General features: G+C 36.5%; 1 protein-coding gene across 2 annotated transcripts in view; it reads right to left on the bottom strand.

The window, feature by feature from the left end:
• The window catches only part of mdga2a (MAM domain containing glycosylphosphatidylinositol anchor 2a), a 146,413-nt gene that overhangs the window by 79,607 nt on the left and 39,850 nt on the right, over positions 1 to 26,956 (bottom strand). For both annotated transcript variants that reach the window (XM_056234036.1, XM_056234037.1), the window contains exons 2-5: positions 21,921 to 22,060; positions 7,060 to 7,234; positions 2,207 to 2,403; positions 805 to 937 (exon numbers count right to left, since the gene is read on the bottom strand). In XM_056234036.1, the coding sequence (XP_056090011.1) occupies positions 805 to 937; positions 2,207 to 2,403; positions 7,060 to 7,234; positions 21,921 to 22,060 (645 nt within the window). The remainder of the gene's footprint in view (positions 1 to 804; positions 938 to 2,206; positions 2,404 to 7,059; positions 7,235 to 21,920; positions 22,061 to 26,956) is intronic.

The raw sequence follows: 26,956 nt of genomic DNA on the forward strand, positions 1-26,956 counted from the left end.
ATTACGCTAATGTGTTTATTAAAAAACTTACACTTAAAAAAGTGGTATTTACAATTATCACCCAAAGAGATTGGTTTACTTGGGCCCAATCTATATAATCAAGGCCTTGTCCCAAAAGCACACTGGCAAGCTGTGATGTAAGGGCTTTCAAGTTGGCAAAGCTATCAGTCAATCCCTGGGATTGTGCCATGATCATCATCATCAGCCAATGTGCTGCCAGAAATGCGCTGAGAGACGGAAAATAAGTGAGAAAGAAGGATACTGCAAGAAAATGAGCAGGGTGGTGGAGTGGGAGAGGAAGATAGAGAAACAGAGATGGCCGGAGGAAAAGGTCTGCCGACTCTGTTCATTCTTTAATGGATTCCGTAAAGGTTAGGTCTTCGCCACAGTAGCGTGTGAAGCCCGCCGAGACAGATAAGGAGCACAGGAACCCGCAGGGCCATTTCCTTAAGAACGTGGTTTTGCCATAGACTGAATTAACTGCAAGGCCAGTGGTGAAAACATCAGCCCGGGGTGGTTTCTTCAGCCATCAACCGACAAAGGAGGAGAAAAGTAGCAGCAGGCCTCTAAATGTAACAGGCGTAACATACTCAATAACACATGCAGCACTCACAGCTCGCTGATTATCAGACCACACAGCACTTGTGGTGACAAGAGCCTTAGGGCACTTCCTTTGGAGAGTTGCTTCTGTGGTGCTGCATGCATGTACTTTCTTACTCGTTGGACGGCTCAAATATAGCAGAAGGAGACTAAAATAACAGACAATGCTGTGCACAAGGAGGAGGTATCTTTGGCATCTCTCACCGGTTTTGTTGGTGAGCCGGAATAGCACACTCTTGTCGGGGATGCCGCAAACATTGCGGACAGAGGCAGTGCATGTGTAGTTTGCGTAGTCCTGAGGACGCAGGTTCTTTAACTTCAGGATCTTGGTCTCACCCTGCAAGCCAAGAAGATGATATCGTATAAATCAGGATCTCAACGGGTTTTGCTTCAGGACACAGATTTTACATTAGACATCAAGAGGTGATCCAACAAAGTATCAAAAAGTTTAATATTTAAATATTATACTAATATGAATAATTTGTGTTATTTTTATTTTGATAGTTAATATTTTTTATTCAGGATTTATATATATTTTAGCTCTATGGAGTTTTTTTGATTATATTTTGTTATGTTCAAGTCAGCATTAGAGTGAATGGTGCTCTCTTTGGTGAAGGTGCTTCCATTTCAGTGAAGGTGCTTCCCAACTGTGCACTTACAGCAAACGCTCCACCTCAATCAAATGAGTAACTTATTTTTTGTCATCTTTAGATGAGGTCAATTTGTACAAAGAAATTTAAGTTGATCGGTTATAAATAGTGGCACCTTTTGATACCAAAACCTTCTGAAGATTCTTGGCTTTTGATCTGCTTTCTAACCTGAGATATTGACAGAAAACTGCAGCTTCATATTCATAGTTCTGAAGGGGTTGAAAGATAAAGAAGGCTCTATTGAAAATAACATGCAGTATCTCCTTTAAGTGCACAGACTAATGTTGCATGAATGATTCTCTGTGGGGAATAAGAAGAGCGAAACAGGTCCAGAAATACCCTGCATCTTATGACTAATTACCAAGTCAGATCCACTCTGGGCCAATCACTGTGCCATATCGGATATGGCAAAGCTGTGTTTTGAAAGCATTTTTTTTAACTGTCATATCTGATGTGCATCCTTCTGGACCAGATAACACTCACGATGTCAAACTGATGCTCCCTCTTTGTCTCTCTTGATTGCTGTGACAACTTTGATGCAAGAGCAATGAAATTCATCAAATGTTTTCAAGCAAGCCAGCCTTACATAAAGTTATCTTATATTAAAGTTATCTAGTATTAAATGTCACCATTGATGCACACTATATAATCTAATTTTTATATTCCAAACAAATAAATATGAGTCCCTTTAACTGAAGTGCAGTGCGAATATCATATATTTCGCTTCGACCAAGTGGTTGAGAGGGAGCATGAAGAATTATTTTCACACATGAATTGGCACCTCTGAGTCCAGCCCTTAAACTCATTATTAAAGTCGTTGGGATGTGCTGGAGTAGACTTTACAGAAAGCTTGACTCTTGCATTGACGATACAAGATTTTGAACAAAAATGGGTGCACCTCTTGATGGAAATAACAGCACAACATTTATTTCCATCAATGTATCCCAATGCCTTACCTGTGTGAAGAAAGGCTCATAGATCTCCACACCCTTGTCCGAACCTTGGGACAAGAACTCCCTCCCTCGTCTCCAGCTGTACCGCACCGGAGGGTTTGAATTGGCAGCACACCGGAGGAACACTGTCCTCTCATAGTAGAACTGCTCCTTTGCCTCTCCTATACTCTGATGGACTGTCACGATGGGGTTATCTAAATCTGAAATGTAAACAGATGGATTGGTCACGCTCACGCTGATCTAGGATTGCTCAAATCACCCTGAAAAACCGCCAGGAGACTTCTGTAGCGTGGTATACAGGAATAGCCATCTAGAACTCTAGCTAGGTATATTTCTGAAAAAGGCTTCAGTATGCAGACATGTAGGACAGAAGTATGGAAATGACAGAATGTAAATAAACAGAAAACTAGGTTACAGGTAAACAAAAACATCCATATTTAGCTTTATTTATACCCTACTTTATACATTAATATTCATGTCCCAATTCTTAAAAGTAAGCTCAATTCAAATGCATATGTCACAGTGTTACAGATACCAGAAACAGTTGTGTGCCACTACTAGCATTAAGTTGTTGCTAAATATACCTCAATAATGTGGAATAATTCAAACATTACACTCTGATATATCTGATTTTTCCCTGTTTCTTTCCAAGCTGCTTCGAGATTGAAGGCACAATTTGTTGAATTGCTTAATGAGCCAAAAACGACCTAAATTAAGAAAGAAGCCCATAAAAGAATTGAAATTTACTGGAGCGCAAATCATACAGTAGCCTATTATGGTCCAATATAGACATAAATTGCTTTGCACATTTTTAATACTTAACTCATTAAACACCAGTTAAAATGAGTGTATGTTATTGAGATCCAATGCAGTCTGGAAACACTTTACAATAAAGGTCAAGGTATATATGTTAACATTAGTTAATGCAATATCTAACATATAACAAATAACAATGTAGCCTGGTTAAAACCAGACCATTCTCAGTTGTAACTGAGTTATGGTCTGGCAAAGCGTCATAGACAAATCATTTCCAGAGGGGCGTCACCAACGGACGTCTCGGATAGACCTAAAACCAATCAGAGCGATGAAGGAGATGACGTATATGATGACGATGACGAGAAACATCTCCGAGTGTTGTTCTTTGCTAGGTTTTTAACAAAAAGGAAACGTTCAAATCGCTTAAAACAGACGCGATAGCTGATTCGAACGAGTGATGTTCGACGGCGGCATCCATCTTTGTAATGTAGGCTACAAAATCTGCTTCAAAATCCCAGCGCTGTCGTCATCGTGTAAAGCCCGCCCCAACGTTTCTGATTGGTGCCTCGATTTCGACGGATTGGAAATGGGTTTGAATGAGCTCTTTACCGGACTAACTTTCAGAGCAAATCTAAATTTGCCGGAAGTTGTCTGGGTTTTCCCAGGCTAATAACAATGATCAGTACATTATCAACCAACATTAATAATGTGTGTTAAATTCTACATATAATAATACATTAACATTTCAAGTTATATAAATTAACAATACCAAACACTATTCACCTCTCCACAAACCACACAAGCATTAACAGCAAACATAATGTCTCAAATGATGGACCACGTCGGGGGCCTTTATTTTGGCATCTGAATTGTGAGTATTTTTACAACAGTAATTTTTTTCAAGAGCCACAATAATTACAGTGCTTGAGTGAGGAGCCATGTGCTTTTAGACCGCCCTCAAAGCAATGCAATTTTAGAGAACTCTCAGCTACCAGTAAGCCGTGCCTTTCAACATCTTTCTTTCTCCTGCTTTAAAACATTAATCAACCTGTCCGATAACAATTTGACAGACAGCATTGGCACGACTCATTTCCTGCTTGTCAGGTTATATTTTTAATACTGAACCACAAATTCATTCAGTGAACGTCAATGCGGGTCCAGGAAAAAAAACACATTTTATGTTTCACAAAACAAAAAATGACATACAGGTTTGGAATAAAATGAAGGTGAGTAAATGTTCACAGAATTGTCATTTGTAGGTGAACTATCTGTGTCAATTGAAGAAGAAAAAAAACTGGATCACTGGATTCAAGGTTTCAGTAGACCACTTCGGAACAAATATAAACCTGAATAATCAATATCGCTATTGCCTATCTTGACCGCTTTAAACTAATGACTAGTGAGTGCTGCCACGCTTAGAGACAACACGGGCACTCCAAATCGAAGTACTCAGTTGTTTATCGGCAGTGTGTTGGCTGTTCTTTATCAATGACATGTGTCTAGGCTTTGATCACTGCATCAGGAGTAGCATGTCTCTGATCGATAAAAGCGAGTGCCCACCAGCGAATAGTCCACCGTGAAGCTGGAATAAAAATGACAAGCTGAGGCCTGTTCTCTAATTCAAGGGTAATGACTTGCTCCTCATTGTCTCCCCACGGCAATGCTGCCTGCCATCGTCCATCGCTCCTTCTATTCATCTCTCTGTGCTACCGTAAATCACTTTACAACATCTATGGCTCCTCCGTGTCTGTAGGGAACAGAGGCAACACACAACTCCTTTTTTGACAGGTTGTGATAGCTTTTGATGGTTCCGATAGCAGAGGAGTAAACCTTTGAAACTTGGAAAAATTCAGGAGCTAGCTTACTGACAACGATGTCTCTTTGAAGAATAATCCTCATTTTCATTTCACTCATTCATTAAACCTCTTATTTTATGCATTTCGTCATATATTCAAAGCCATGCATTTGATATCAGCAAAGTCTACGGTTGCCAAAACTTCAATGAGAAGTGTCTTTAAGTCGATAATGAGGCCATGTTGCATCTCTAAGAAAATAAAAGTGTTCACAGATTCAGAATGATGACGTGTATGAGTGCAAAACTCTTTGAAAGAGACATATGAGATATGCTCTTATGATGAGTCACATAAAAAAAAAACTCACTGTCTGGCTTTTGATGCCTAAGAAATGTGCTAGACAAGAAATACAAGAAATAAGACATGCTCCATTAGAGCCTGATAATGTAAGTTCGACCATATCAGAAGTACTGAAATTCATTTCAAACATAAAGCCGTAATGAAACATATGAAGAGGTAAAGGTTGCCATATCATAGGATACACATTAATATTGGCACCTGAACATATTTTTTGCTGTTTTCTCAGTAGTTTTGCATGCATGTTTTTCTTCAGTTGTTAATATAAAATATAAAATCGTGTAGCTAGACTTAAAATAGTTCCTTATACTGTAACTTACCACAATATATTATTAACAGTATATAAATTGTATACTATCGCTTAAAAGTTTGTGGTCAGTAAGATTTTTTAAATGTTTTTGAATAAAGGCTCTTATGCAACAAAGGACACATTTATTTGTTTAGAAATACAGTTACACAGTAATTTTGTGTAATATTATTACAATTTACATTTTAAAATGACTGAACAGTAGTGTATATTTATTAACTTTGGAACAGTAGTGTATCTTTATATAAATATATCATGTAAATATTATATTATATATTACTTTACATACTATAATATATGTATTATAAATATAATAGTATACTAATTATTATAATATTTAAAAAATATAAAATATAAATATATCATATATCATCATACAGTGGAGGATAAAAAGTGACAGCACCAAAAGTCAAAATATTACAAATAAAATGTAAAAAATCTGGTTAAATTTCACATATAAAGCAAAGCTATAGTAGATGACTAGCATAACTAACTACAGATAGTGATGGAAATAAACTTAGATTATAGCTATAAAGTAACATGTATTTATTAGTAGTACTGTATTGTTTCCTTAAGCACTTCCTTGTGTCACTGTACAGTCATTAACATATTTTGTTATTGTGTCTGTATCATTAAATGACACCATAAGTGGATAGAACATTTTCTAATCAGCTACTGTATTTAGCATTTACTTTTATTCAAAGTGACCAACTGTAAACTTATTTTAGGAACATTTCATTGCTCAAGGGCACAAAGGTTGTGGCTAATGGCTAGCTCCATAAGAGGCTGAGATTTAGTCACTATAACACCCTGTTTTGTTAGTGAATATTGTACCAAAGAAAGCATGTAAAATATGCTTGGAATTTGTACAACTGTCTCATTTCGAGCTGCATAAAGCAGCTAGTGAGAGACACATTAACGCTTAGAAAACGTTCTGGTCCATTATAAACAATTCTGGAAGGTCATTCGGCCATGATAAATTATTTAGATTACTGTGCCTAACATTTTAATTTTTTTTCAGAGAAATGGTTTTGAATAATGGGCACTCATAGTAGCTAAACAAGCAAGGGATAAAAAAAATTAAAAAAACTTTTTTTCCCCTGGACTTTTTTTTCTTTTCATAATCATGAATAAAGGAAAGAGGAGTACGAATTTGAAAACAAGTGTTCTATTAACAAGCTTAAAGGGTTAGTTCACCCAAAAATGAAAATTCTGTAAGCAATTACTCACCCTCATGTTGTTCCAACCCCGTAAGACTTTCATTCATCTTCGGAACAAAAATGCTCAATTAAAAATCCTTAATTGAAATATAAATAAATATATGATTTGATATACCATATGTTTGAATGCTACAATCAGAAGGACAGGACTTTTTCCTTTTCTTTATTAGTTTATAAAATTTGAGGTGACAATATACAATCAACAGTGAACCCAGAGGTACAGCAAACACTTTTGCTTATAAGTGTCTTTCCAACTGCTTATGTGATTTGTAACTTAAGGATTTAAGTGAAGAGCTGAATCAAGGTATGCATCTGAAAATCTAAGAGACAGACGCAGACACAGTCAGCAAAGGCTAATACCAAGCTATGACTTGCAAGAGTGTGTGGTTTTCTGCCGACGGGCGGATGAGCTTGTTAACTCACAGTAGACATCCACTCGGATGGATTTGATGGCGGGAGTGCCGAGTCCGTTCTCAGCCTTACAGTAATAACGACCGCCCTGGTGCCTCTGGATGCGGGTTATGCGCAGTGTCTCGTTGAATACGCTGGAGTCCTGGAAGCGGTCAGTTGCACTGCCTGCTGTCTTGGTCCATCGTATCTGAGAGAGAGAAACAAAAATAACATCAGCTTAAAAAGAGAATCATAAGCTAGTGGTTTAAAGCAGTCAGAGTTCTCCTCTTCTGTCTCTGGTGAAGCACATTGGCTCCTATATCTTTAAACATGGTAAATAATGATATAAAAAAAGACAAAATTATAATATTGTTGAGTTAAAAAGTTAACAACACTGACATGACAGCACTAACAATCAGGCAAATGCACAGATAGACACCAAGTGGTGCTCAAGCACCAGCCCTTTTGGTCTCTGACTAGATAAGTGCCTTTTTTGCAAGACGTTTTTATATTTTTTTATTTAAATTTGGCCAATGGCATCATGCGAGACCGCACAAGCCCCTGCCCATTCTCTTCTTTTACATCCCTTTTCACCGCCAGCACACAAATCGAGAAGGCTCTGTCTGCATCCCACAATACTACACGCCCCTGCAAATTACACCTACTACAAGTTACGTCTCCCGCAAAGAAACAAGCGTGGGTGTCACTGACTAAAACAATCTTTTGAAGTAAATTATTTTTATATTTTATGTTTGAAAGGTTTGTAAGAGGAGCTTATAATGCTTTCAAATCTTATTAAGTATGAAATAACAACTGGTAGTAAAACATAAAATAAATTATACTATCAAATTATAACAGGTAATTAGAGTTAAAAACCTACCCCCCACACCTAAACCATAATTTCATAATTAAAATACTTTAAAAACAAACATGATGACTACGCCGTCTGGTGATCTATGTTATACGATTTGTCTATCACTGCCTTATCACCAGTGATAGTGATTCTTAAAAAGCGAGGAAAGTGAAGTTTTTTTTTTATTCAAGAAACATTATGCAAATACGTATATACAGTTATAACAGTTCAAAAAGATTTATATAAAGTCAGATATCTAAAGGACGTATTAATAAATGTTAACATACATATGAAGAGGACAAATAAAAGACAAGGGATAAAGAGACATTTTTTTAAGTACCATACATTTTTTATAGGGAAACAATACTAACAAGAGATAGATAATCAGAAGAAGAAGAGGGAGGACAAAAACAATCAATTTATGAGAGAAAGCTGGTTAAATCTGACCTGGTGCCATTACAAAGGAATAGTTCATATTGTTTCGGGAATCTATCACATTTTTTTATTGGTAGAAATTATTTTTTTAAAAATTAAGCTGTGAGTCTATCAAAAAAATGTGAGAGAGTAGGAAGCGAGCCAATCAATTTCTGTTTATGGATGAAAAAATTGTCAAAAAAAAGAAAAAAAAAAGTTGAAAATATATTCTTTAGGTTTGTTGGAGTCAGTGTAATATCAAACAATCTTTCAAATTAAAAGATTGTGCATAGATGGGGGTTTTATTTAAATAAAATATATGTTAGACCAAAACTTCTGAACCAATTTACAAGAATTGAATAAATGTCATTATCATAAATATATGCTAAATTCATAAATAACAAAAAAAATAATAAATTCATCTTCGTGACCACAAAACGTACAAGTACTAGGAATATCAAGATATTTGGACACCGTTGAATTAACAGGGTATATCTTATGCAATATTTTAAAGTGAACTTCTTTGGTCTTGTTAAGAATAAAATATTTATTTATTAACTTGAGGTAGGGGGCGTGGTTTGTAGTTCTGCGAGCGGAGCAGGTAGTTTTTACCCTCTGCTTCGGTATTGTTTCTCACTGCTGTCAAATTAGACTACTATTAAAATATCTACATAGAGACAGCATAACTAGGCAATAGCCCTACATTAAGCTTAACAACAAGCAAGTCTGGCGCTGGTGTAAAAAATCCGTTGTGCCGGGTCAAAAATGCCTCCAAAATTAATTAAATTGCCAGCAAAATTCAAGACATGAATTTTCCCCATATGAGATTTGATCTTTTATGTTTTTATATTATGATATATTTAAGCAATATCACCCGAACAAAAGTGCTGCATGTTTTCCCCGAATATCAGCACGATTGCAAATGTAAGATTCCACTTAATACAATAGTTTAATAAACAATAAGTTGATATTCTTTTTTAAATAATTTTAAAACACAGTATTGTCCATTTTGACTGTTTCTTACTCTATTTCATGAACGAAAATATAGTTCAGAACATAGCTGAAGAGTTACGTCCCCCTGCAACATACAAAGTGGTGGTTTGTTCCATCATATCACTGTGTAATGAGTTTAATGAAAAATAGCAACTAAATGTGCAACTGAAATTGTTTAAATGAATTTAGAAGATTTCTAACTGTGATGCTACTGTTTACGTTTAAGTTTTGACTTGGAAATGAGCAAATACTCTGCCACAGATCTGATCTCCAGATCAATAGATGGCATAAGCTGTATTTGGATGGTAATTATTTCTCAGCAGGATGTCTGTAAAACAAAATCTGTGTGTCATGAATTTGGATGCAAATTAATTCACAGAGGACGAAGGAGTTCTGTCATCTGACAGCCTGGATGTTTATTTGATGTGGTCTGTCTTGGTATATACTACAGGTTTATAAATCAAACTTTATTTATATAAGTGGCCCATAAGTGGCTCTAACATGATTTTCTCTAATACAAGTCCCCATTTTTCAAAATAGCCTTTTTTTTGCTTTCCATATCACATAGTGTCAAATAGTATGGCTGTGAAACAAATTTTTTTCTATCGATTCATTCTTGTAAACTCGTCAGTTCAAAATTGAAGCGTGTCTGCAAACAGCAGGAAATTCAGCCCAGTACACCAACATTTTTGATTCGGAGAGCAGTTAAATTACTGTCTACCAACGGTAAATGTTAAAATTATATAATAATGGAATATATACAGGAATATATACTAATGGAATATATACAGCCTGAATAGGACTACAGACTATCAAAACAGTATTAAATACATAAATGCCAATTTTTAAAACAAGTCTATTATTGTTAATTGCCTCATTAACCCTCATGTGGTGTTCGGGTCAATTTGACCCGGAGAAGATTTTCTTTTTCCCGAAAATACTAGTTAATGTTATCGCTTTGGACTGAAACTTAGTGACTTTGTTCCCAAACGGTTTAACTAAATCTCAGGTTTTTTTTGAAAATTTTCTTATTTTTTTGTGGGAGTTTTGTTACATTGTTACACTTGTGGTGTTCCCGGTCAAAAATGACCGGCCTATAGAAAATAGCTTATAAGTCACTCATTATACCATATTTTCACCCAATCTTGGATTCAATCTTTTTGTCAACTTGTTCTCTTTCAATTAGGACTGGTTTTATATTTCTGTTTGCATCTGATTAATCGGGGGCCTCATTTATCTGAAAGTAGGCATCTCATTTTTTGAGTAAACAACAAATAATTTATGAGTAAATTTGGAAATATGAAAAAAAAAAATGAAAAAAATGGCTACTGTTGATCACACTAGTCTACTCTAATGTTTCACCAGGAATTTTGTTTTGAAACTTTTGTTTTGTAAAAAATATGGCACATAGTCACACTTGTGGTGTTCCCGGTCAAAAATGACCGGCCTATAAAAAATAGCTTATAAATCACTCATTATACCATATTTTCACCCAATCTTGGATTCAATCTTTTTGTCAACTTGTTCTCTTTCAATTAGGACTGGTTTTATATTTCTGTTTGCATCTGATTAATCGTGGGCCTCATTTATCTGAGAGTGAGCATCTAATTTTTTTAGTAAAAAACAAATAATTTATGAGTAAATTTGGAAATATGAAAAAAAATATGAAAAAAATGGCTACTGTTAATCACACTAGTCTACTCTAATGTTTCACCGGGAATTTTGTTTTGAAACTTTTGTTTTGTAAAAAATATGGCACATAGTCACACTTGAGATGTTCCCGGTCAAAAATGACCGGCCTATAAAAAATAGCTTATAAATCACTTATAATACCATATTTTCACCCAATCTTGGATTCAATCTTTTTGTCAACTTGTTCTCTTTCAATTAGGACTGGTTTTATATTTCTGTTTGCATCTGATTAATCGTGGGCCTCATTTATCTGAGAGTAGGCATGGTCAAAAATGGTCACAATGGCCGACCATTGAAAGTGAATGGGAGAGACTGAAAATAACAGAACAATTTAGTTTTCAGGAGCATGTTCATTATTTTCATGTACACATATGAGCATGTGTGCTTGCAAACATCGAGCCTTTGGACCTGTGCATGTATCGATACATTTATACACACGCTACCCAGACACACACGTTAAAACACACAAACTGTTTTGAGTATTACACACATTCTTTTCCACAGAGAGAAATTTGATTCTACCCTAACCTGCATCTAATATACATTTATCCATCTGACATTACCACACACACACACACACACACACACACACACACGCACACACACGCACACACACACACACACACACACAAACTGGCCGTGACTGCAGTGACCTGGCTTCAAAAGAATCTTTCTTTCATGGTCTTGTTTCATCACAGCTTCCAGACAAAATATTATGACATTTTGTTTTGGAACTGTGAGGTTCTCACACAGAACTAGACAATATTTACAAATATACATCATGTGATAGCACAGGCATATATAAAATGCCTCACAGCACCTTGCTTGTCATTCATTTGTGGCAGCACAATGGCAAAACAGCTCTGCACATGATGTTATTCATCAGATTTTTTACTCAGAAACTAGTGAGGAGGAGGAAATGCAGGATGCATCTTGCAGTGAAGATGTTTCTGAAGAGGAAGGCCTTCAGAAGAAAACCTGCCTTGCCTCATAGGTGGGGATGAAGGCCAGGACAAAGTTCCATCTTTTGACCAGAATGAAACGGTAACCTCAGCTGGGCCCTCATCACTGGAAGACTGCTCCTCATCAGTTGTTTCAAGCTCCGTAGCCGATTCAGTGGTGCCTTCCTCTTCAGAAACATCTTCACTGCAAGATGCATCCTGAATTTCCTCCTCATCACTAGTTTCTGAGTCAAAAATCTGATCACGGCCTGTGTGTGTGTGTGTGGTAATGTCAGATGGATAAATGTATATTAGATGCAGGTTAGGGTAGGATCAAATTTCTCTCTGTGGAAAAGAATGTGTGTAATATTTAAAAAAGTTTGTGTGTTTTAACGTGTGTGTGTCTGGATAGCGTGTGTATAAATGTATCGATACATGCACAGGTCCAAGGGCTCGATGTTTGCAAGCACACATGCTCATATGTGTACATGAAAATAATGAACATGCTCCTGAAAACTAAATTGTTCTGTTATTTTCAGTCTCTCCCATTCACTTTCAATGGTCGGCCATTGTGACCATTTTTGACCATGCCTACTCTCAGATAAATGAGGCCCACTATTTATCAGATGCAAACAGAAATATAAAACCAGTCCTAATTGAAAGAGAACAAGTTGACAAAAAGATTGAATCCAAGATTGGGTGAAAATAAGGTATAATGAGTGACTTATAAGCTATTTTTTATAGGCCGGTCATTTTTGACCGGGAACACCACAAGTGTGACTATGAGCCATATTTTTTACAAAACAAAAGTTTCAAAACAAAATTCCTGGTGAAACATTAGAGTAGACTAGTGTGATCAACAGTAGCCATTTTTTTTTTTTTTTTTTTTTTATATTTCCAAATTTACTCATAAATTATTTGTTTTTTACTCAAAAAATGAGATGCCTACTCTCAGACAAATGAGGCCCCCGATTAATCAGATGCAAACAGAAATATAAAACCAGTCCTAATTGAAAGAGAACAAGTTGACAAAAAGATTGAATCCAAGATTGGGTGAAAATATGGTATAATGAGTGACTTATAAGCTATTTTTTATAGGCCGGTCATTTTTGACCGGGAACACCACAAGTGTGACTATGAGCCATATTTTTTACAAAACAAAAGTTTCAAAACAAAATTCCTGGTGAAACATTAGAGTAGACTAGTGTGATCAACAGTAGCCATTTTTTTCATTTTTTTTTTTCATATTTCCAAATTTACTCATAAATTATTTGTTTTTTACTCAAAAAATGAGATGCCTACTCTCAGACAAATGAGGCCCCCGATTAATCAGATGCAAACAGAAATATAAAACCAGTCCTAATTGAAAGAGAACAAGTTGACAAAAAGATTGAATCCAAGATTGGGTGAAAATATGGTATAATGAGTGACTTATAAGCTATTTTTTATAGGCCGGTCATTTTTGACCGGGAACACCACAAGTGTGACTATGTGCCATATTTTTTACAAAACAAAAGTATCAAAACAAAATTCCTGGTGAAAATGTTAAGTTGACTAGTGTGATCAACAGTACCAATTTTCTTCAGATTTTATTTAATATTTCCAAAATTATTCAATTTTTTTTTAAAAATTACTCAAAAAATGAAATGCCTACTCTCAAATAAATGAGGCCTATGATTATTCAGATGCAAATCAAAATATAAAACCAGTCCTAATTGAAAGAGAACATGTTGACAAAAAGATTGAATCCAAGATTGGGTGAAAATATGGTATAATGAGTGATTTATAAGGTTTTTTTTATGGCCCGGTCATTTTTGACCGGGAACACCACAGGTGTTATAGGGTTTTGAACACCACATGAGGGTTAAAAGGGCAAACATTTTTCATGGTAAACAAACAAACAAATATTGTGTACATCTCAAATTGCAATTAGCTTACATTTTTGACATCAACACCCACATACAAATATAGTATAACCCAGAAGAAAGCATGGAGAGATGAGGGAAAGAACGCAGCACATGGAGCTCAGCCGGGCATAGAGGAGAGAGCGAGAGATTCTGCAGCTCCCTCTGTGTACACTCTATCTGCCAACCAGCCAGACAAGTGGAGCAAATTGGCCATTCAGCCCTGGCTTGGCCTTACCGAGTCCTGAGTGAGACTTACTGTGTAGATGACCTACATTACAACAGAACCCCCCTTTATCATCCCTGCTGCTCAAGAACCTCAGAGGCGGGAGCAACTCAGCTTGAGTCCAGCAACAAAGATCAAAGCTCCGCCTTCCTCTTGCAAGTAGCAACTTCTTCTTCACCCCAACTATTAGCCCTGCTCTTACTAATTGAAAGCATTTTCAGCTCTGCAATTGTAAAAGACTACGCACTGCTTCGCCTACACTCTTAAAAATTAAGGTTCCAAAAGGGGGGTTTCACAGTGATGCCATAGAAGAATCATTTTGGGTTCACCAAAGAACCTTTCAGTGAACAGCTCTTAAAGAACCATTTTTTAACGTTTTAATTATCTATAGAACCTGTTTCAAATATAAATAACCTTTTTTTTTTTTGCAGTGGAAAGGTTCTACAAAGACCCTTGGGTGCCAATAAAGAATCTTTATTTTTAAGAGCGCAGTCCTCGGTTTTCCTTTCGTGAAGGTCTATGAAAAAAAAAAAAAAACAGCGGTTTGAAGCCCAACAGAGTCGTAACCTTTGGAAGTGGCAGAATGAAATCCATTTCATGCTTTGCTGAGGATGGAGGGTGGGCAGATTTGTTTACACACGTATTGGATGTTGGTTAGGAATAAGGGCGTATTGGAACTCGTGGGGCTTAGATACGCCGGCTTTCTTTGTGAGCTCAAACAGGAAATAAGGCAGCTAAAGAAAAGTGCTTAGCCCTGTACGTCAACATGTATTGAGGTGGGCTATAGCTGACAGCGCACAAATAGGAATTTCTACTTTCAGAGGGGACAAAGTGAAACGGAATAATTCTTTGTGCCCAGTCAAATCCTTCCAAAACTTCCTTCATTTAATGTATAAATTCGCAACTTTGGAAATGAATGAAATAAAAAAGTAGCACATAAATCAAAAACCTCTGTTTATTTTTGTGTTAGTAGAGAGCATGACTCAAGCGATATGTTGGGGTAGAAAGTGAAAACAATTTGACAGCAGCCCACTGTCTTCACAACCAAAGTGCCTCCATAAGTAGTCATACAACAGTGGAAATGAGTCCTCCAGAACTCATGTCATATAATAGAAAGGAATTTAAAGGGCTAGTTCACCTCTAAATGAAATATCTGTCCTCAATAACTCACCCTAATGTGGTTCCAAACCTGGATGACTCTCTGTATTCTGTTGTTTTGTCCATACAAAGAAAGTCAATGGGGTCCAATATATGTTTTGATTTTCAATATATGGATACAAAAAAGTGTTTTAACCACTGATCTAATGTCATTCTATATAGATCAGTGGTTTTAACACAAAAATATATATGTTGAAGAATATTTTGATTTTATCCATAAACTGAAATTCAACGGGGTCCAAGTTTTCAAGTGTAAACTTAATCCATGCAACTCCAATCTTCTGAAGTGATCCAGTTACTTTATGATGAAAACCTATATTTAAGTGGATATTCACTAGCAAATCAAATCAAAGATCCACAATATCGTGACACATCTATAACAACAAACCTCATGTAAGGAGCTCTTTCATGCTGCCTTTATGGAGCTTGAAACTGATGGACAATGACATTCATCAAATATCTTATTTTTTGTTCCGCAAAAGAAAGAAAAACGGCATAAGGTTGAGTACATGATGACAGAATTTTCATTTATGGGTGAACTATCTCTATAAAGTATTTGGTAATGTCATAAAATAAGTGTATATACAACACAAAATAGTCACTATGAAAAATGAAGGTACTCTTTTTTTTTTTTGAAGTACAAACATTTTTCGTTCATCCTCATAAATTTGTCAAGTCTGAGATTTCTTCCCCTGCCAGCATTAAGTGGATCAGTGCCACACGGAGCGCCTGAGCCAGAACACTGATGAGAGTTCTGTGACGACGGGCCCAGTGTCAAATGCAGATAGAATGCGCCCATAAAAAGAGCTATATATAGCCTCCAGCCCCCTCAGTCTATCATAAAGCAGCCCTGGGTGTATCTTTCTCTGGCCCACTCACTGTCTGTGGGATCTATGGGAACTGGTTCAGTAATGGAAGAGCTGAAACAAAGAGTTGGTGAAACCTTAGACAAGGATGTTTTTGAGGGTTTACGTTAATTACCGATTAATATGCTTTGCTGCATGGTAAGAAATCCATCTAAGATGACCCTGGTGAAAAATTCTGGAATAGGGCCATAAATAAAACTGTGGTAATTAGGACACACAGCGAGTGTGTCTGGTCACAATTCACAGTGCTAGACTATGGACAAGACCAGTATATATATATATATATATATATATATATATAAATTTTTTTTTTTGGTCATATATCTAGTTGTGTGTCATTTTGTCTCCTATTTGGTCAATTCACTGGTTGGTCCTGCTTCAAAGTTTAAATAAAATATAAAATAAATAAATAAATGCAATAAAATAAAACAAAACAAAAAAGTACTGTCCATTATTTGTATGGTGAAATATCCATGTAACAATACACAAATGCAGCTTTAAATTTAAACAAGATGACAAGACACGATATCTTGTGAAATGTCTTGGGAAACAATCAAATAAAAAAAAGTAAAATCTGACAGAATGCTGCTGGGAATAATTCTGAATGGACGTCAACAGAGAAAGACGTTTATGGGGCCAGATGGTATAGTTACGGCATCAAACAGCAGGGGCTAAAGAGCTCCTGCTAAACTTGAACTATTGGTTGCATACGTACTAGGGGTGGAACGGTACATGTATTCGTACCGAACCGAAACGGTACGGGCGTCACGGTTCGGTGCACGAATTTACACGGAGAATACACGGTATAAAAGTAAATAAAACTCGCGTGAAAATTAATTAATGTAATGCGGAACTACTGTTAGATACGCGGGTTCTTTAGGGACACATAATCTGTACCATCGGTTTAGCTCTGAACGCGCGTTCACTTCAAACGTTGGCTTTATACGCGCGTCCTATTCGCTTTGGACTAGCGTCGAACTAGACGCGATAGACGCGAATTTAACGCTCTATTCGCGTTTGGTGTGACCACATAATGAACAGGCTGCGATGTCAAGATTGCAATGCTGGAGTGTGTGTGTTTGTGTGTGTGTGTGTGAGAGAGAGGCGCGGCCGCGATCGAACAGTGGAAACATAAAAAACATAGTTACTCCGTCATTTTGTTCATACAGATCATTAAACCTGCAAAGTGTTTACTTAAATTTGTGTACACTCGCAATAAAACACAACATTGTGCTTTTGTCACACTGTAAACTCTTGTCAAACTGTAACCTACAACTGTCACACAACCAAAATCTCTCTCTCTCTCTCTCACACACACACACACACACACACACACACTGTTTTAAAAGCAAAACATATTTATCCAACTCCATTTCAAAACAGTCTGTGGGTCCCATCTTTTGGACATTCATCGCATTGGTTTTCATTTCTCGTCCTCGGGGCGCTAATCTTACACATTCTACATTGATTAAAAAAGAAAATCGAATGCGTTTTTAATGGTAGTATTATTTTATACAGAAATCAATTATTTATAATTCAGATGAGAATAATGTTACATTGTTAATTAATAATGTTAATTAAAATTAAGGAAAACAAATATATTGATCTGAAATATAGCAAATTCATTTTAAATTAATTCAGGTACAATTACCAAACATCGCAAGGTCTTTTTGTCTTTTTATTAATTTAATTAATAAACTAATTATATAAAACTATTGTCAGTGCACTACAAATAAACTGGTTCTATGCCTTTATTAATAAAACTTATTTAAAAAATAGAATGCCTTCTGCATTTTTGTTTTGCTTTTCCCTCCATTGTACCGAAATCGTACCGAACCGTGATGTCTGAACCGAGGTATGAACCGAACCGTGACTTCTGTGTACCGTTCCACCCCTAATACGTACAGAATATAGGCTACACGCTTGACTAGGACAATTATAAAAAAGTAAAAATTTGTGATGTTAAATTTTTTTTTCTAACAATTACACATGGTGGTCTTCGACACTTCATCCATTTCATAACAAAACTGTATAATGTTTTGTTTGTACTGTCTCACAGAACTGAGCTGTGCTGGTACCCAGTTTAAATTTTAGATAATAAATGTTCCGACAGCCTACTGCATTACGTGATAGGATAGGTCCAGGAAGTCATATTTCATGTTTACTGTCATTAACGTCCCAAAAGCAGAGATGGCAAGACTGCTTTAAAGTGGAAAAAAGTAGACAATTCATTAAAAATCTTTCCTTATTTACACTCAAGGTGGAAGTCAGCAAAAGTCGGAGATGAGATGAGAAGTGGCACAAGTTCATTTATTCAAAATGAGGCTGCCAGCAAAAATCTTCCTATCTTTCTACAATGAAGACTGGGAGGCAAATGCAGCACAGAACATTCAAAATGCATTAGGGTTTTCACAGCCCAAAAAAAAAAGTCCTCTGCGTGAACCAACACAACTCAAAACGTGCTTGCGTAAACAATTAAAATAGCAAACTGCCTGAATTTTAGTCATCAAAAACATAATTTATAAGCATAAATTGATCCATAAATTGTAATTTGATAGTGTTTATGTTTTATGTAGGACACAAAACGCAGAACAGTTGGGTTCCGGAAGTATAAATACCATTCATTTTCTCCATAAGAGAATTGATTTTTAACAATAAATGATAAACCTTTAAAGACAAACCTACTGTGAGGATGTTAATCTATGGTATATTGAAGCCATCAACATGCATCATTTCTGCCTTTTTTTTTTTTTTTTTTTTTTTTAAGAAATATAGCCAAAATAACTAATTTCTCCATCGTTTTCAATTTGATTCATACACAGTCGTGTACCTTTGTCTTTTTGTCTGATTTTCAAATACTTTTTTGCTTCGAATCAGTTTACAATGTTGAGATTTACCTCATAGCTGGATGGTGCGGTTCACAGCTTATGACTCTTTAACAAAGACTTCTACACCAGAACTAGACCCAATAATGAGAAATAATATATTTTTTTCTAAACAAATTTTTTACAAGCAGCATATATTTATCAATAATATCTCAGTAGATGTTTTACCAGTGCCCAATTTTGTTTTACACGCATTTACGGCTCGAAAGAGAAAAACCAAAAAAAACGTGTCCAAAACTGATATGGCCGATTTCAATTCACAATACTTCCAGGGAGTCCTACGGCATCGATCATCTGACATTAAGATGAATGGGAATGTTAACAGATAGATTTCTTCAGGTAATATAGACTTTCTTGCTCTCCTCCAGGTCATGGGGTGGCAGCTTCCTCCAGTGGCTCGGCGTCCCATTGTGCATGCAAACCGCCGGAGGAGAGATGCACTTTAACGGCAGCGGTGACGGGGCACCATTACCTTCAGGTGTACCTCATCCCACACTGCCCAGCCTATTAATCTCTTATGCCTCTGCTCTGGTCAGGAACCTGGCTGCAGGGCAGTGAACAAAATGGACGGCGCGGCTCTGATGTGAGGAAAAGAACGTCACAGGACCACAAACTCCTTACAGAAACTGTGTGTAGAATGCAAAATGAAGGCTTACCTCAAAACTATGACACCACAGCGCCGGAGGATTTTTTTAGCAAACATTTAGATTTTACGACTCTTCCTAGCTTTCTGAGGTCTGACAGTGCTCCTCGGGGAATCACTCAGCTCTTCTGCAGTCGTGCAGATTCAGTGATTTCCCTCGTGGCCGTCTCTTCCCCTGCACTAACTCAGTGGGACTGCTCTTCCTCTCCACTGAAAATGCAGCACTGAGACCAAGATGAGAGGCGTAGAGTGCTGCCTATCTAAAACAGCACACAGGCTATGGGACTGATAAGATACGGCGAGGAGTGGGGCGTTGAGAGAATTAAAACCACTTGAGTGAGGGTGAAATGGAGAGTACTGCAGCAAGTCCAGAAGCGTAACAGATGAATGATACATACAGGGAGTGCATGCAGTAGAAACACAGAATGTTGTTATCGTCCTGTGATAATCAAAATGTCATATTATTCTGGATTATATTGCGTCCTCTTGAGCTAAGAAGCATAACATTGATTTAAGATGCACAGTAGCACCAAATATAGCATAATTCCTGCCTATTCTGTCACTAGCTCATATCTTAGTAACATATAGGGTAGAGGAGAATGGTATTCCTACAATGAAACATTTCAGGATGAGAAGAAAGCAACTGTAACATAGGACGGTAGGAAATATGACTTAAAAATTCTGCCCCACATTAGGAGTAAGCTGCATCATAATAAAAAAAGAGTAAGTTGAATCATTGCGGAACACTTGAATAATTTACATCTGAAATAAAAATATGAATATAAATGAGAAAAAGCAGTTTTCTAAAACACGATCCCATTTCAAAGTCACATTTTATTCACATTTTCATAAACGCTCAATATTCAGCATATTTTGGTAATAGCATTTGTAATATTATTTCCTGCATATGGAAACAAAGCTTAACACTTTACCCCTAAGATACCATTCAGGAAATTCTTCATATATAATTACACTAAATTTAATTAATATAAACCAATTTAAACAGTTTTATACACAGGCAATTCATTAACTTGTGTTAGATATATATCATGTTTGTACTTTGACATGCAAAAAAATTCGTACAATTTCTCATGTGCATCTCTGGCAGGATGTTGTATGTGATGGGCACAGTTTTCTACAGTATATTTAGGAGGCGGCACATCTTACCCCGCTCTCTTTATTCTGTGCCAGTCATCATATCAAGGCTCTATAATAAATTGCAGTTCACTGAGTATCAAATTCTACTATATTGTAATTTTTCAACACCAAAGAATGTTTTTTTAACTCAAATTTAGTTTCCATTTCCAACCATTTTCATCTATGTAGCACACTTTATGAAGTTATTTTTTCTTATTTAGATTTATGAGGTACCCTTTTAATTCCACTTTCTTGACTCTATTTTAATTCAGAATAAGATAGAATACTTGCAATTTGATTCCAAACGTGAAGATTAATAATCGGTGGTGCATCCGAAATCGCATACTGTCTGAGTAGGTACTACATTTGAATTTGAACTTACATCGTGACTGCTACAAAAGTACATTCTATGAATGTGGGCAGTATGAATGAAATTCAAATGTACTACATCCACCATGTTGTTACTGTCACATGACGTGACCTGTCAGCGTCAGTTGCGTCGCTTCACTTCCATTCATAAAACCTCTCCTGTGGCCTCATGGGATAGTAAAGTCCATCACATGTGCACTGTCACCTGATGGAGTTTTGGTTCCTTGCCACAGCCGCCTTTGGCTTTTGGTTTGCTTAGTTGGGGACACTTAATATTCAACAATATTATTGATCTGCCTGCTTTGACACCATTATATGATTATACCATTATATGACGATAACATCACTGTTTTCTCCAGAACGACCATATATTTAAAAATATATAAACTTTTTTACAACAAAAATGAACCATCACTGAACTTACTAAATCTGGACTATGACGCTATTTTCTTCTGGATCTGCTGTACAGCCATTATTTTATCACTGTAAAGCTGCTTTGAAACAATCTGTATTGTAAAAAGAGCTATATAAATAAAGGTGACTTGACATAACTTCAGAATCTCTGCGGAAGTAGTAGGTCATCTGGGTACTTTTCATTTACTTTTTAATGTACTCAGACATACTACTACTGTTTTCTTGCATACTAGTTGGGAAGTATTCGGTTTCGGACACAGCGAATGAAATTTTCAAATTCTAATCTTGTGCAAATATGCCATCTCACCCACTAGAAGTCCTGCGATGATACCCATCAATGAGCAGCCTCATGCTGATGATCGAAAAACAAAAGAGGTCAGTAAACACCGAGAGCCTCACCTGTGGCCGTGGATGCCCAGACACCAGACAGGTCAGCTCCAGAGTCTCCCCCTCCCGGATGGTGTACACCCTCTCTGTGTAGCGTTCCTCCTCAATGTTGCATGCGTGACCGGAGTGGATGATCCGAACGTTTGGGGGAGCTGCATTAGGGAAGAAATGAAAAAGTGATATAGTTCAGTTTGCCGGATCATTTGAGGTTGCATCATCAACCAGCCACACTGCAGAAAGCTGTCATGGAGGGAAATAAAATCCCTGCCATATGAGACTGATGCTTTCAGCCAAATCAAATTCAAGGTGAGGCACTGCAATCATTCACCTTAACTCCAGCGGATGTAATTTGCACTACACCAGTTGTTCTGTATGTAGAAAAATCTTGGACTTGCATTTCCAAGCAATTTCACAGACAAAAATACCCTCATCTAAGCATTACCTAATAGCACATCTCGAAGATGCGTAGGCGACTGATGAGGAAAAGTGCCTGTATTATTGATTTCCCCTCTAAGCAGGAGAACGGAGCTCCGCTGCACTGCAGTGTGGTTGCTTGATGATGTTTCCTCCACTAATCTCCACTTACCAAGCACTTCAAGGATGCAATTTTTTTTAAACAAAAACCCACATATTCTTATTGATGCCACTTCGGGTTTTCCATTGTTAACTGAATTATTGTACAGATTCATTACAGTGATACAGAAAAAGTACCACAGTAAGCTTAAAATAATAATTGTAAGGCACTTCAATTCTTATAAAAAATGCATTTTTAAATGAGTGAGAGAGATTTACGGAGTAACAAAATGAAAAGTACCAACGCAAGTAACGTATATATTGAATGAAAAGGGGCAACAAAGACAATCTCAATCACAACAAGGAGATAAAGGGGCGGGGAACATGTAAAAAATGACTGATGACCATAAATAATAAAAATGACACAAGGACGTTATTGAAACTCTTACTTTACTTATAGCTGATTATTGTTGATTTGAAGACATGCAAATTGTAATAAATGATAATAAGATTTGTCATACATTTTGAAACCGACTTTTAATGAATCAGTCGATTGAATGATTTAATGAAAATGATCAATTAAAATGTATATTAATGTTTTCAGAACATATTGCCTCAATGTAGTTACTACATACATGTAGTTAGCTACTTTTTGTTACTAGCTTATATGGAACGATACAGTTTCAAAGAAGTTCCCCAACACTGGTGAGCACTATTGACCCTATGGTTTTGTTATGTTTCTGTTGTTTTGGGAGTGTGTGTGTGTTTCTGTCAAGGATCGTCTACTGATTTGTTCCTGGAGGCCTGATTGGTGCACAGTACTTTAAAAAGCACGCCATCACTTCCTCTGGAGTCATCTTGTGTTCAGAGTAGAGAGAGTTTGATTGCATAGAGCAGAGTTTGTGTTGAGGTTTTAAAATAAGTTTAAGTTTAAAATCAGTTTTGTTTGTTATTTTGGCCCAGTCAGCTCCTGAATCTAGAGTCCCAATTTAAGACAATAAATTCATCATAGTTGGTCCAAACTCACTACATTCCAGAGTCTTTCAAGTTGCACCCTTTTCCCTTAACAAGCACACAGAATTTATCAGGACTGACACCACCTGGAATGAAGACATTTCAGAGATCTAATAGTGCTCACCAGGCTACTGCAAAGAGTTTAGGAAATGACAGGAAACTGTGCCAAAATGCATTATGTTGCAAGGTCTCCTCCTGAATGCCAGATGAAACAAAAGGGGGGAGAGAAAAAAAAAACACATCAAAAAAAGCATTCTCTTCCAGTGTGCCAGCTGCCTGCACTGCATCGTCCTAGTTTCACACCATCTATTTTTAGAAAGTCAGTGTCTATCTCACAATCCACCATATGACTCTGCTAATGTCCTTCCATATGACGGCAAGAATTCAGGAAGCAGACATCACTGAACAGGCCTCAAAGGGACACACAGAAAGTGGTCTTTGGATTATTATTGATTAAAGAGGCAGCATTGAGTGCTTTCTGACGTCTACACTACACTACGACATCTGGATGCTCCCTGCAGACCCGCTCATATATGCAGAGGTGGATTATCTTATCTATATGAGTTACACGATAACGTCATGAGGGAATTATTTGACATAAGCATTACAAACAGATATGCCAGGGCATATCATTGTTTGCTAATCTTTCAAGTGTCAACACAAATGAACTCATATTTTCACACCAGACCAATGTCCTAACGTGTTTAGTATACCCTACTTGAGTCATCTAAATAATTTGTAATATACATTGCAGTTTGCTATTTCCAGCTAAATGAATAAAATATAAATATGTCAACATATTCTAGACTTGTGATGGTGTGGAATATTTCAAACCAAAATGGCTGCTGCTTTGGTTACTGTAACGATACCCTCATGTCATGATTCGATACATATCACGATACTGAACTCACAATATAATATTATTGCGATACTCCAAGACATACGGTAAAAGGTTAACGAAAAATGTACTGTTGATTAAAATGCTAAATTTCTTATTACATTGGGGGTAGAAATGAATAGGCTTGGACTTGGTGCTGGTAAACCAAATGCACAGGACAATAGTGACACCAGAATAAAACTATTCATGATTCTGAAAATACAGAACTATTTTAGACCAATATGCTTGCACTCTGTCACTGACTAGATATATTTTAAATAATGTAGGCCACTTTTTACTGGTAACATAAGACATTTGCCATTATCAGGACCCACAAATATTCCCCCATTGCATTATTATATATTTTATTCAACATTATATATAGTAGTTTAATGTAGTACTGACACTAAAACTCGTATGTCTCCCAGCTGGCCTGGGAACGTCTTGGTATTCCCCCAGAAGAGCTGGAGGAAGTGTCTAGGGAGAGGGAAGTCTGGGCGTCTCTGCTTAGACTGCTGCCCCAGCGACCCCGGCCCCGGGTAAGAGGAAGATGATGATGGCCCCTAGTTACTGTACATCCTCAGATCTTAAGCATTCAAGAGTCAACAATATGACAACATTCTATAAATAGAGGAAACATTAAAAAAATATATTTTTTCTGTCTATTTCGGGACAGGGTGAATAGGTTTTTCTTTATGAATCCTGTCAAGCATGAAAAAACAACAAATTCTGAATATTAGATAAGAGTAAAACTTGCCAAGTTGGCTCCTCTAAAGACCTAAATTATGTCACTTCCTCCCTCCATATCTCATAAGTGTTGAGGAAGAGGGAAGTCAAAACTCACATACACGTATTAAATTATTTAATTAACCATATAAATGTAATAAACTATTTAATTAGCTGTTTAATTCAAATTAAGAGTCAGCGTAGCTTTATTATCATTTCAGCTCTATACAGCCTGTGAAATGAAACCGCGTTCCTCCAGGACCATGGTGCTACATAAGACAAACACTGGACCCAGGACTAAACTGTACATAATTCAATTATATTAAATAGACTAAACAAAAGAGTTAAATAGGAGCTAAAAAAGGAACCAATAATAAGAACTAAAATATGAATTGAACATGTATACGCATTTATACGCACACAGACTACACAAAGTGTAGACAGTGCAAACAGCATGAGACAGTACAAATTTAACATAGAACAGGGCATGGTAATAAAGACAAGACACAGTAGTGGGGAGTTTTTGAGTGTGCAAATGTGCAAAGTTTATGTTCTAAGATTGATAAAGTTAATGTGAATGTATGTGTGTGAGTGTAGTTGTCAGGCCGGTCACATGGAGTTGAGGAGTCTGATGGCTTTGGGGAAGAAACTGTCACGCAATCTGACCACGAGGGCCCGAATGGTTGTTATATAAATATAAGTGATCTAGTATGAATGAATGGAATATATACAGCACAGTATACAGTATTTTATCATTTAACATTTAATTGTGTTAATACAATTAAAATATATATTTTACATGTCCATGACTGTGAAATGCATGAATGAATATAACGTAAAAAATATTATTATAACATATAAAAAGACTATAATTAATTGAATTAATATAAACATGTATATAAATATTTCTGTTTAGTGCGCTTCTTCAAATGACTCAAACAGTGCACCTGTCATGGAATGAATCACCTAAATATTTTTTACCCCAACCCTCATGACATTTTAATCATTAATCAATTAGCATTTCTTAATTCTGTCCAGTGGATTTCCGCAGCGGGAACTGAAAAGCCCTGTAGATCAGATCATGTTTCCATAGCATCCATATTCACAACAAATCAACACTCCAATCTCTTGTCATCACATTACATGTCAAGTATAGCACCGTCTAGAGAATGTGAGAACATATTCTATTAAATAAATAAGGCTGAACTCTTAGTTTAATTTCCTGGAATGTTATTAGTATCTCCGAAAGCAGTCGATGGGCCGCGTGTTGGAGTTTCCTGCCCAGATCAATCAAACCGGCGGCTGTGTGATTGCCTCATCCACTCTGGAGGGTGATTCAAGTTTGGCTCTGTATCGCAGTCAACCCTGCGTGGGAAATTGAAGCGCTTTTGGATGTCCTTCCAATCAAACAAGCTTTGATTTCAATGGTAATATCTGCCTGCTTCCCCACCCAAAATTGTTCATGTGCCTGCAGTCCCATTGAGAGGAACAAGGATTTATGATCACTGTCTGATACAATTAAGAAACGCTTTAGTTTAAAAGTGATCGATTCATGTTAATTTCTATTTCATCCAGAAAACCAGTGAGTACAAGGACAAGTCACTTATATAATACATAAAATAGGTATCAATAAACTGAATCAGTTAACATGGATACACATGGGAGGTTTCAGTGGACTGGGTGGGCAATATAAACAAAATATTCATGATATGCAATTATTTTTTGTATTAAAATGCAAATTCTTTGCAATTTTTGCATTGTTGTTTTTTTCATGTGCTTTTTCTTTGGCCATTAATTTTCATAAAAAGAGTGTTTCAATAGAATAATTGCTTGAAATGATTAGAAAAAAAATTGAATCCAAAGCAAACTGAATAAAAAACATATTGAGAACTAGGCCTATATCATATATTGTAAAGGC

Source organism: Rhinichthys klamathensis, unplaced genomic scaffold (assembly GCF_029890125.1).
Source record: "Rhinichthys klamathensis goyatoka isolate OS25496 unplaced genomic scaffold, OSU_Roscu_1.1 h1tg000387l_1, whole genome shotgun sequence".
In the NCBI taxonomy this organism is placed as follows: domain Eukaryota; kingdom Metazoa; phylum Chordata; class Actinopteri; order Cypriniformes; family Leuciscidae; genus Rhinichthys; species Rhinichthys klamathensis.